Source organism: Morus notabilis, unplaced genomic scaffold (genome assembly GCF_000414095.1).
Source record: "Morus notabilis unplaced genomic scaffold, ASM41409v2 Scaffold611, whole genome shotgun sequence".
Taxonomy (NCBI): Eukaryota; Viridiplantae; Streptophyta; class Magnoliopsida; order Rosales; family Moraceae; genus Morus; species Morus notabilis.
Genome location: NW_010359585.1, coordinates 61,203 through 71,531, shown reverse-complemented (window position 1 = coordinate 71,531; position 10,329 = coordinate 61,203). Strand labels below are relative to the sequence as shown.

Here is a 10,329-nt window from a genome sequence, read left to right as displayed (position 1 = left end):
CAACAGAATTTGACAAATCTTGAGAAGAAAACATAACAAAAAAAATCATTAAAATCAAGTTTAGAACAACAAAATAAACAACAAGGAGATGAAATAAAATTAAAAAAAAATAAGTAAAACGTAAAAAGATTACATGATTCAATATCTTCATATTCATTAAATTTTTCCAAGTCAATAAGGTTGATGTGCTCACGACTACGCAGCCAATTTTGTGTACAAATCAATGCCTCCACCATCTTAGGGCTCAATGAACTCCTAAAGGGATCGAGGATGCGGCCTCCGGTATTCTTTCACCATTCTAAAACATCAAAATTAGACCGAGTTGGATCCTCCATAGGGTCTGTTAAGTATTTGTCCACATCATTTTTGTACTCATTCACATTCTTCTCCTTCATTTTCCTTACAAACTTGCTCCACAAACGCCCTTTTTCTTTTGGAGTCGTTTTTGCCTCTGTTGTACTTGTTGTTGCCGCCTCCCCACTACTTGCATTGGCCACAGATTCACCTTTGTCCCCACTATAAACCTCATGCAGCCGGTACATAGTATCCTTCACATTCTTTGCTAATGTTTCAGAAGTGGAAGAATCATACACTACAGAGAAACAATATGTCAAAGAATCCATTTTGTACCTAGGATCAAGTACAACAACCACAAAGAGAAGACAATTTATATTCTCAACACTCCCCCAATACTTGTTATACTTCTTTTTCATACTCATAGCCATGGATGAAAGCATTGAATCATCTTGTTTGCTTAATTCAGATAGCTGGTTTTGCATCTCACACAGCTCATGAAAGTAAGAATTTGAAGTGACATTCAAAGTGGCACTAAACTTCAAAGTTATACCATAAAAAGTCTTAAAAAATTTCACAAACACCTTAACATTCTGCCAATCATCATCAAGTGGCGGGCCAATCTTCTGTTTCCCCCCTGATCTTCCCAAAAATAAGACACAAACTTGTCATCTTCCTCTTCATATCTTTCAAAAGCTTTTTGAAACTTAATGGCTGCATCTAACATCATATAGGTGGAGTTCCATCTAGTAGGGACATCTAAGCATACGAGACCTTTGTATTCAATCTTCTCTCGCTCCACACATGACTTGAATTTCAGCAACCTAGCCAGAGAAGACCTCACATACCTCACAGCGTTACGAACGACAGCTATGGAATCATGTAGGTCTTTTAAACTTTCATTGACAATCAGGTTCACTATATGGGCACAACACCTAACATGAAGAAATTCCCCACCTAAAACAACCCCTTTCCACCCCTTAATCTTCCTTCTTAAGTAGGTAATCATGGAGTCATTTGAGGAGGCATTATCAACAGTCATAGTGAAGACTCTCTCAATACCCCAAGCATGCAAACATGACTCAATGACTTTACCAACACTCTCTCCCTTGTGACTTGAAATTTGACAAAAGTTTATAATCCTTTTTTGCAAAGTCCACTCACTATCAACGTAGTGTGCAGTTAGACACAAATAATTAATATTTTACACGGATGTCCAACAATCAGTTGTTAGGCAAATCCTTTGACTGCCCTTACTAAATTCAGCCCTTAGTTTCTTCCTCTCTTCCAAAAAAAGTTGGTAAATGTCCTTAGCAATCGTAACACGGGAGGGGATAGAGAACCTAGGCTGCATCACTTGACAAAAATTCTTAAATCCTTCACCTTCAACAAACCTAAATGAAAGCTCATCTACAATCACCATTTTTACTAACGCTTTTCTGCAATGCTCCTTGTTAAAGCCTATAGCAACAAGACTACTCCCAGTTTCAGTGTTTGTTTGGAAACTCAGAGTTTTTTGCCTTTTATCTTGGTTCCTATATGGGTATTTCTTGCATTGCTTTTCTATGTGAACCTTCATACTACTAGTACCGTGTCTCCTACTATCACACGCATATGTTGCCCCATAATAAATACACTTACACCTAGGCTCATTTGGATCCCCACTCTCTATGATTTTGAACTGATCCCAAACAGGAGACTTTTTTTGTGACTTCTTCCTCTTTTTACTGTCTCCCTCTTCTTTTTCATTTTCAATTTTAGTGCCCAAATTAGGTATAGGGGTAGGGCTGGGTGTGGGAGTGGGCAATGTAATGGGCTCGTTAGGCATAGAGACACTTTCTGTTTCAGCAGAGGACTTGCAAGTGTTTTCAGAAATTTTTGTCGGGTGGATGATATAAATTTTTCCATCTAGCACGCAAATTAACCTAAAAAACAAATAACATATGATTGAGACTAAGCGTAGAGATTACTAACATAGTAGTATGTATGTCTTATAGTAGTATGATTTAGTAGATGCCTTATTATGACAGTAGTATGATTTAGTAGATGCCTTATTATGATATATCATCATAATAAGGCATCACAAACCTTAAGGCTCTAGGTAAATACTAAATAAGTACAACATGAATAAGTTAAATCAATCATATGTTAAATCAACATGAATAAGTTATAACTTTTGAAAGAGTAAACTCTAAGATTTATTGGATTTCAAGCATTTGATTCTGAATAAGTTAAAGAGGAATAAGTATTTGCCACTCATAAATTACTTATTATTTCATTAGTAATAATGTGCCTATAAATATCATAAACGAAGTGCATTTTCCTCCACCTACTACGCCTAAAACGAAATGGATCCAAATTGACAAACTAGAATTTATCCAAAGAAAAAAGCACGATAAAGAATAAATTCCTCCTTTTAACGGAAAATATTTTGTACTTGCATAAATTTATGCCCTGCTAAAAAATTCTCAATCCTAGTCTCCTAGATTCCTATCACACTTGCAACTCAGCTATACATGGAAAATATCACTTTCTTTCTAAGATAAATTTGTTACTTGTAGTCTTATTCAATTATGTGTATTTGCTTGATGTGATGATGGGATGCGTTATCACTTTACAGAACAAACTTAAGCATAAAGAATTATTTGAAATATATTTTTCCTCAAACAAATTCCCCTTTTTTTCTTTTTAATTATAACCCTACAAAACGTGGAGTTGACTTAAATGACTACAATTTTCCTACCAAACACCAATTCAACATCTGCATTGAAACATCAAGGCTAGAACTTACCAAGAGGCAGCAGCTCCTCCTCAAATGAACTTTCAAAAGAAAATGAGAGAGTAAGATTGCTAAATTGAACAAGAGGCAGCAGCTCCTCAGTCCTGCCCTGCGTCAAAATTCAACATGCTTTTATTTCTTTCTCTGTTTCTCATGCTAAAAACGACAACAAAATGGCAGAAACATCGCAACAAAACAACATTCACTGAGTTATTTCAGTTTGGACGCTGCTGATTAACCCAACATTTTAATATAATTAGTTTTTCCATTACATTGGGGGTTCTTAGTTTAAACCTCTTATTTAAGATGAATCTAAGATAAAGGCATCTGGGATTTACAATGTGAGATTTCTTACGGCCAAATAAGAGTTCTATCACGGCAGGGGACTGGGATAAGTTGATAATCCGGTGATAATCCGGTGATGAGTTGATAGCACACATCAATCAAGAAAAAAAACACTTGTGGTGAAAAAAAGTGGAAGATTGAGGCGACTCAGGCTTCGGAGGCGAGCGAGGGAAGCTTGAAGTGAAACCGGAGTGGACTCACAGCAGGGGACTGGGAGTCAGCGGTGCGTGCGAAGGCTGGGACTAGCGGCGGCCGGCGAGTGGCGACTGGGTGGGTGGGAGGAAGGAAAAATGAAAACTGAAAGTGAATGAACTTTCTCTGTCTCACTCACACATTACACGGGTTTGGGGGATTAGGGTTACTGAAAGTGAATGAACGGCCGGGTCGGGGTAACTTGGGTGAAAAGTTGCCCCACCCGCGGCCCAACCCGCAAATTGCGGGTTAGGCTTATTATAATCCGAAAATTAAAAAAAAAAAAATTTAACCCAACATTTTCGGGTAGGTTCGGGTAAGGTCGGGCGGGTTTGTCAGGTTCGGGTTTAATTCTTACACCCCTACCTTTAAGGCACTTTATTTATTATTCTTTTTTAATGTAGAGGTGTCATTTTAATATTATAAAAAATAATAGTTAAATTTATTAGAGGTTCTCAAACTTTTTTCTTTTTTTTATAATTGGTCTCTGTACTATTTCAACTTAAACTCTTTGCATTAATCTGTTAAATTTTGGATGAAAATTGTTAGACATATTGGTAGTTAAGTTATAAACAATTGAGTAAATACTATTTCCCTACTATTTCCCTCCATTTCTTGCAAAAAGAAACATTGAAACTCCAATCCATCTGATAAAAACTTCATACAATGAAATTAATCAATAAAAGTCCATAATCACAAAAAGAGTATACACAACAAACTTATTACTATTTTGAGTTCAGTGTAAACAAAAAAGAAAAAAAAAGTCCCTAGTACACAGAGCATAAACAATAGCCAACAGCAAATTTATTCTTATTTTGATATAAGTGTAAAAAGAAAAAGAAAAACACGCTAGTAATAAATCACTAGGAACACCATTGATTTATGAAGAGACGATTGAGAAAATTTACCGACATTATTGCAACACCAGCAAAGTATACTCAAATCTATCCACTACGAAATCAGATGTGTGACCCCATGAATTAGTGCAACACTATGAAGATTAAAATCATCCAAAACTAACCCAAAAACTGACTTTACCAAAATCAGCGGGTTTCATCAACAAAGCAAGAAATTTATCTTTGAAAATCGGCCAATGTGAATTTTCTTTCCCCATAGTTGATTAGTTTCATCAGAGGTGTTTTGTTAGTTTACCAAGCCATCCCAAAAGCTTAAGCTATTAGGAGGTGGGCCAACAATAGTTTTATACTTTAACACTCCTCCTCACGTGTGGGCTAGACAATGGGCAGTCGTGTTGGTAAATTAATTAGAAAGCTCAACACGTGAATATTTAAGTCAGCTTTTGGGATGGATTAGTAAACTACCATAGTATCAGAGCGGGAGGTCCTGAGTTCAAACCCCCGTAATTGCACTCTTTATCCCCATTTAAAATTATCATGTGTTGGGTCTTTAATATATCTCGGGCTTAAATATTCACGTGTTGGGCTTTCCAATTAATTTACCCACACGATTGCCCATTGTCTAGCTCACACATGAGGGGGAGTGTTAAAGTATAAAATTATTGTTGGCCCACCTCCTAACAGCTTAAGCTTTTGAGATGGATTGGTAAACTAACAGTTTTGTCTCTGCCTTTCTTTTCTTTTTCACAATAAAAGGGGCTTCAGGCTTTGAACACGACTCAATTAGTTTTATGTTTTGTTTAATTTATTTTAAAATTATAAGACTACCCATCTTTTGATGCGAAATTACAAAATTATCTAACATTTTCCATCCAAAATTTAATAGTTAGGGACCAAATTTGAGACAGTAAAAGAGTTTAAAGTTTAAATTGTAACATCTTTTAGTTCATGGACTATTATAAAAGAAAAGAGTTCAAGGACTTCTGATAAATTTAACTCAAAAAACAAAGTATCGAGAACATGTTTCAATATAACATTCGGTATTAAAATGATTTTATCCCTTTTTCTAAAACGAAATAATAGTAAATTTTTCTGAACAATATTTACAAATAATGAAATTCCTTATTGAATTAAAAAAACGCTCTATGCTTAAAGTTTCAAAAAAATAAAAAAATAAAAAAATAAAAGATAATACAAGTAATAATAAATTAATTTATATGGAGTACGTAGTCAAAAGGATTATGTGGAGAGTAAAGAGGTGGATGTGGAGAGAAAAGAGGAGGGTGTATTAATTTTATGAAAATAGTTGGGGATAATTTTGGAATAATAGGAGTAGAAAGAAAATTTAGGGGATGTTTATTTCACAACTCAAATTAAGAATTTGAGTTGTGTAAGTGAGAGAAAAATACTGTAGTAAAAAAGTTAAATTAAAATTTTTGTGAGAGAAAACACTACAGTAATAAAACTTGAGTTGTAAAAAGAACAAGGCTTAGTCAATTGAAAATTATGTCAAGTAGGTAGTTAAAAGAAGAGCGTAGAAAGTAAAAAGGAGATGTGAATAAAACCACCTAAAAAGTAAAATAAAAAATGGACAACAACACAAAAGAAGAACACATATATGGCCAAATAATTAGATATTCTTTCAAAAGAAAAAAGATATGGTTTTGTTTTTTTGTTTTTTTTTCTCTTAGATTTGATTTGGAAATCACTTTTGGCACATGGATGTCACGACCTTAAGGATAGGGCCGTGATTATTATGATATAATTAAAGAAAATTAACTTAATTAAACTGGATTAATTAAGAAAAATTCATGAAAATAAAATAAAATATATAAATACCAAAATAAATATTAAAACATATTGCTCCGGAGTCTTTCTTTTACAAACAATATTTAAAACAGTCCATAATATCCAAGGAAAATAGTACAACTCTAGGACAATGTCAACCAATACAATTTATATACAGAAATACAGTACATCTCAGAATTAAAAACTGTAAATTTGAAACAAACTATCCAGTTCGAATCTCGCGCCTTCAATCCATTAGCATCCACTTGTCATGCTATAAATCTAAACCGCAACAGAAAAAAATTGAGCGGAAGGCCCAGTAGGATATAATTCTATAAAAATTTAATAATTAAAGTACTCACGGTCTGAAGACATACACCCAGAACCGATCATCCTTTAAAGAAAGGAAATACTCACATAATAGTAGTAAAATATCTGGATAATCAAAATATACAAAGCCATAATATCACCATTGAGCAAGAAGTGGCCAGTATGGGTTTCGAGACCTGCCCCCAAGGATAGGATTCCCATATCCCGATCTGTGTGGCCATAATGTGTTTTATCATTTCTTAAAATATCTCTTTTTAACAAAGAAAACTCTTTAAAATCTTATTTCCAAATTATTGAAAACTCAATAGCATTATTCATGCTATTTCCTTAAAAGCATTTCTTTCTTTAAACATGTTTTGTTTTTAAAAACACTTTCATAGACCAAAATCATTTAAATCATGGCTATCAAGGATATGGATAAGAATATCCTACCCCTCGGATACCAAACCTGGGCTAGCCTTTCGTTATCCTAGCCTCCGCTTTCCTCAAAGCTTTTAATCTGATCCTTCAACTAACATTGTCATTAAACAAAGTTTTAGGACACACTCCTCATTCGCAAAACAAATCAAGTTCAATTATGTCTAATTGTTTCCTATTAGTGTGTCTTGGCTCAAATCTGAGTTTCACAAATGACTTTATAATTCAGTTTGGGGGTTCTTTAAAATTGAAATCCAATTCATTGGTTTAGTTTCCCATTAAATTTCAACTTAAAAAAATATTTTTAAAGAAATTTCGGCAGCATGCCGACATAAATAGGGAAAATGTCAAACCTACAATTCAAGTTCAATTTAAAAATAAATTCTCCATAAATCATCAAAACCAGTTTCTAATCAATTCAACAAGCCTAATAACTGAAAATCCCCAAATTTAATTCAATTCTAACAACAATTGTTCAAATCCAAACCCTAATTCAAAATTATTCAAATCCAACCAAAATTACAAATTCTCAAGTCCATACCTCAAATTCAAGTATGAGTTTTCAAGAAATCTTTACCTCGAAGTGATTAAAGCTCATTTCCCTCTATTTATCTTGTTTTTGTTTTGTTTTTTTTCTTTCCTATTTCGGTAGGGACTTCAAGAGAGATAAAGGTGGCCGGAGAGAGGGAGGGAGTGGTGGCCAGCGATGAAGGAAGAAAGAGAGAGAGGGAGTTGGCGTGGAGAACCAGAGAAGAGAGAGAATCAAATGAAAGAAAGAAAGAAAGAGAGAGAAAGGGAGTGGTCTGGGCAGCCACAGGAAGGAAGGGAAGGGAAAAAGAAAAAGAAAAGAAAGAAAAGAAAACGAAAAAGAAAAGAAAAAGAAAAGAAATAGGGAAAAATAAAAGAAAATACATTGAAATTAAGTATATTTTTAAAAACTTTTGGGGTGAAATCATAAATACTGAAAATAATTTAAAGTTTCTTAATTAATTAGAAAAATCAAATTAGGCATACTAATAACTCACAATTTAACATAATTAAACGTGTTTAATTCTGAAGGGCGTTACAGCTCTACCCCCTTTAAAGAATTTCATCCTCAAAATTTAAGCTTACCTTGGGATATGAACAAGTATGGATATCGCTTTTGCATCGTTGCTTCTAGTTCCCACTTTGCTTCATTAATACCATGGTGTTGCCACAACACTTTCACTAATATTATCTCACGACGGCGTAAACTATTCATCTTTCAATCGAGAATCTGAACTGGTGCTTCCTCCTAAGTCGTGTTATACTGGATCGGCACGTCGTACCATTGCACAATAGCTTTCGAATCGGGTTTACACTCACGAAGCATAGAAACATGGAACACATTGTGTATGTGAGATAACTCAGGAGATAAGGCGAGGAGATAAACAACGACACCGACTCATTGCACGATTTGGAATGGTCCAATGTATCTTGGCACAAGTTTCCCTTTCACACCAAAAGACAAAGTCGCATTCTATCAACATAGCTCTTCATTTAATCAAACATGGATTATCTAAAAGGATTCCTTCAACTTGGTCAGTCCTTTAATCTCATACTTGGACTGATTTAATGTCAGTTACAGAAACACGTACAAACCGTATTGCGTGTCACCAGAGGGTAGAAAACTGGTTTTTAATGAAAATAGACATCTAGGTCTTTCTAACGAGCTATCACATGCCCCATTTAAAAAAATTTAAGCCTTTCAAACACACCTTATAAGAAATTGAAATTATGAAACCTCAACTTTTCAAGGCATTTTGACAAGTTTCTAAGCAAAACTTCAACTACGCACATCTCGGCGTACAAAACTCCAAACAGAGTGATTCTAAGTACTACACATCACTAATGATGCACACTAAATGGTAGGCTAGGTGTTTTAAGTACAGTAATCTCAGTTCTAGAAGTTAGGGTTCAAATTCACACTTTTTGCGTTATGCCAAGAACGCAATTTTGACCTTTCCGACTACGATGATCATAAAACATTCCGCATAACTCTAAAGGATATAATTCTAGTTTCTAAATAAGGTAGACACCTAAAGATTTGAAATGAGATATCATATGCCCAGATCTGAGCTCTCTAAGTACTTCAAAAATAGTTCCTAAGAAATCAAAATTCTATTATTTCCTGGTGTTGACAGTTTTTGAGAAATTTTTGCATGAAACTTTCAATGCGCACAACTCGGGTTACAAAACTCTAAATGACGTTATTTCAACTCCCACACGTCACTAATAGCATATTCTAAATGGTAGTAATGATGGTTTAGGTGCAACAATGCCATTTCAAAAGGTAATGGTCTCAGTTCTTTATTTGATCAATTCTTAGAAAAAAATAGCTTTGACGGATGTTACGGGAATAATTATAAAATATTCTACACAATCTCAAAAGTTACAAAATTAGTGTCTAATCGAAGTAGACATCTGGAGCTTTCCAAAGAGCTATCATAAGCTTAGTTTTGGGTCTATTAATATCTCCAAAAACAAATTATATCAGATCAAAACGTGATTGTTTTTCTGAAAATTTCAAAAACTATGTTTAATTTCAAAAATGCATAACTTGAGCTACAGTTGTCCGTTTGAGGTGATTCTTGCAGCTATAGGAAGCTTAAGATATCTAGTTTCTAATTATATAACCCATTCATTCAAATTCATATCCAAGGATTCCCAGAATTCAACAGTATCGAACCTGTCCAGGTTTGGTTCCTTGACACTTTTTCCAACAAATTGAAAAATTCATAACTTAAGCTACAAAACTCCTTTTTGGGTGATTCAAATCTCCTATCAAAACTTAAAAAGTCTATTTTAAGGTTCTAACATAGCTAATATTAAAATTTATTAAGAATAATTAAGTCCTAAGCTTTTCCTTGGGCTGCTCTTAGAATCCCCCCCAAAATCATGTGGATCAAGTGGGGATAGTATGATTAAAGTCTAAAATAATAACATTCAAGAGAGAAATTCTAAAGAAACTCATACTTAATGTTAAACAACCACAAAGGTTCCAACTACCAATCATTCAGTCATAAATCAGTTTCTAACTCGAATCTATGTTCTTCATAAATCCTGTAAAATGACAGATTCGTCGACCTTGACGGGAATATACATAAATTATTATCTAAGTCTCTAAAAATTCCAAAATGAACTCCATAAGAAAGTAGACATGTAGATCTTTGATTTGGTATGTTACACACAAGGTTTGGAAACCGATAAGGCCCTCAAAAATAAGTTACAGAAAAATCAAAACGGTCTATCTAGGGAAATTCTTATAGTTGCATGAAATCCATCACGTGGACTAAATGAAAAGGT

General features: G+C 34.1%; 1 protein-coding gene across 1 annotated transcript; it reads right to left on the bottom strand.

Moving 5' to 3' along the window:
- Positions 1 to 290: 290 nt before the first annotated feature.
- On the bottom strand, positions 291 to 1,336 carry LOC112090941 (zinc finger BED domain-containing protein RICESLEEPER 2-like). Its single transcript, XM_024163420.1, has 2 exons — positions 960 to 1,336; positions 291 to 828 (listed from the first exon to the last, which is right to left on the bottom strand). The coding sequence occupies exons 1-2, from the start codon at positions 1,334 to 1,336 to the stop codon at positions 291 to 293; spliced, it is 915 nt and encodes a 304-aa protein (XP_024019188.1).
- Between the last annotated feature and the right edge of the window lie 8,993 nt (positions 1,337 to 10,329).

Coding starts and splice junctions, on each gene's coding strand:
- LOC112090941 (XM_024163420.1), bottom strand. CDS start 1,336: ATGACTGTTGATAATGCCTCCTCAAATGACTCCATGATTACCTACTTA. Junction 829..959: donor TATGAAGAGGAAGATGACAA/GTTTGTGTCTTA, acceptor TTTGAAGTTTAG/TGCCACTTTGAATGTCACTT.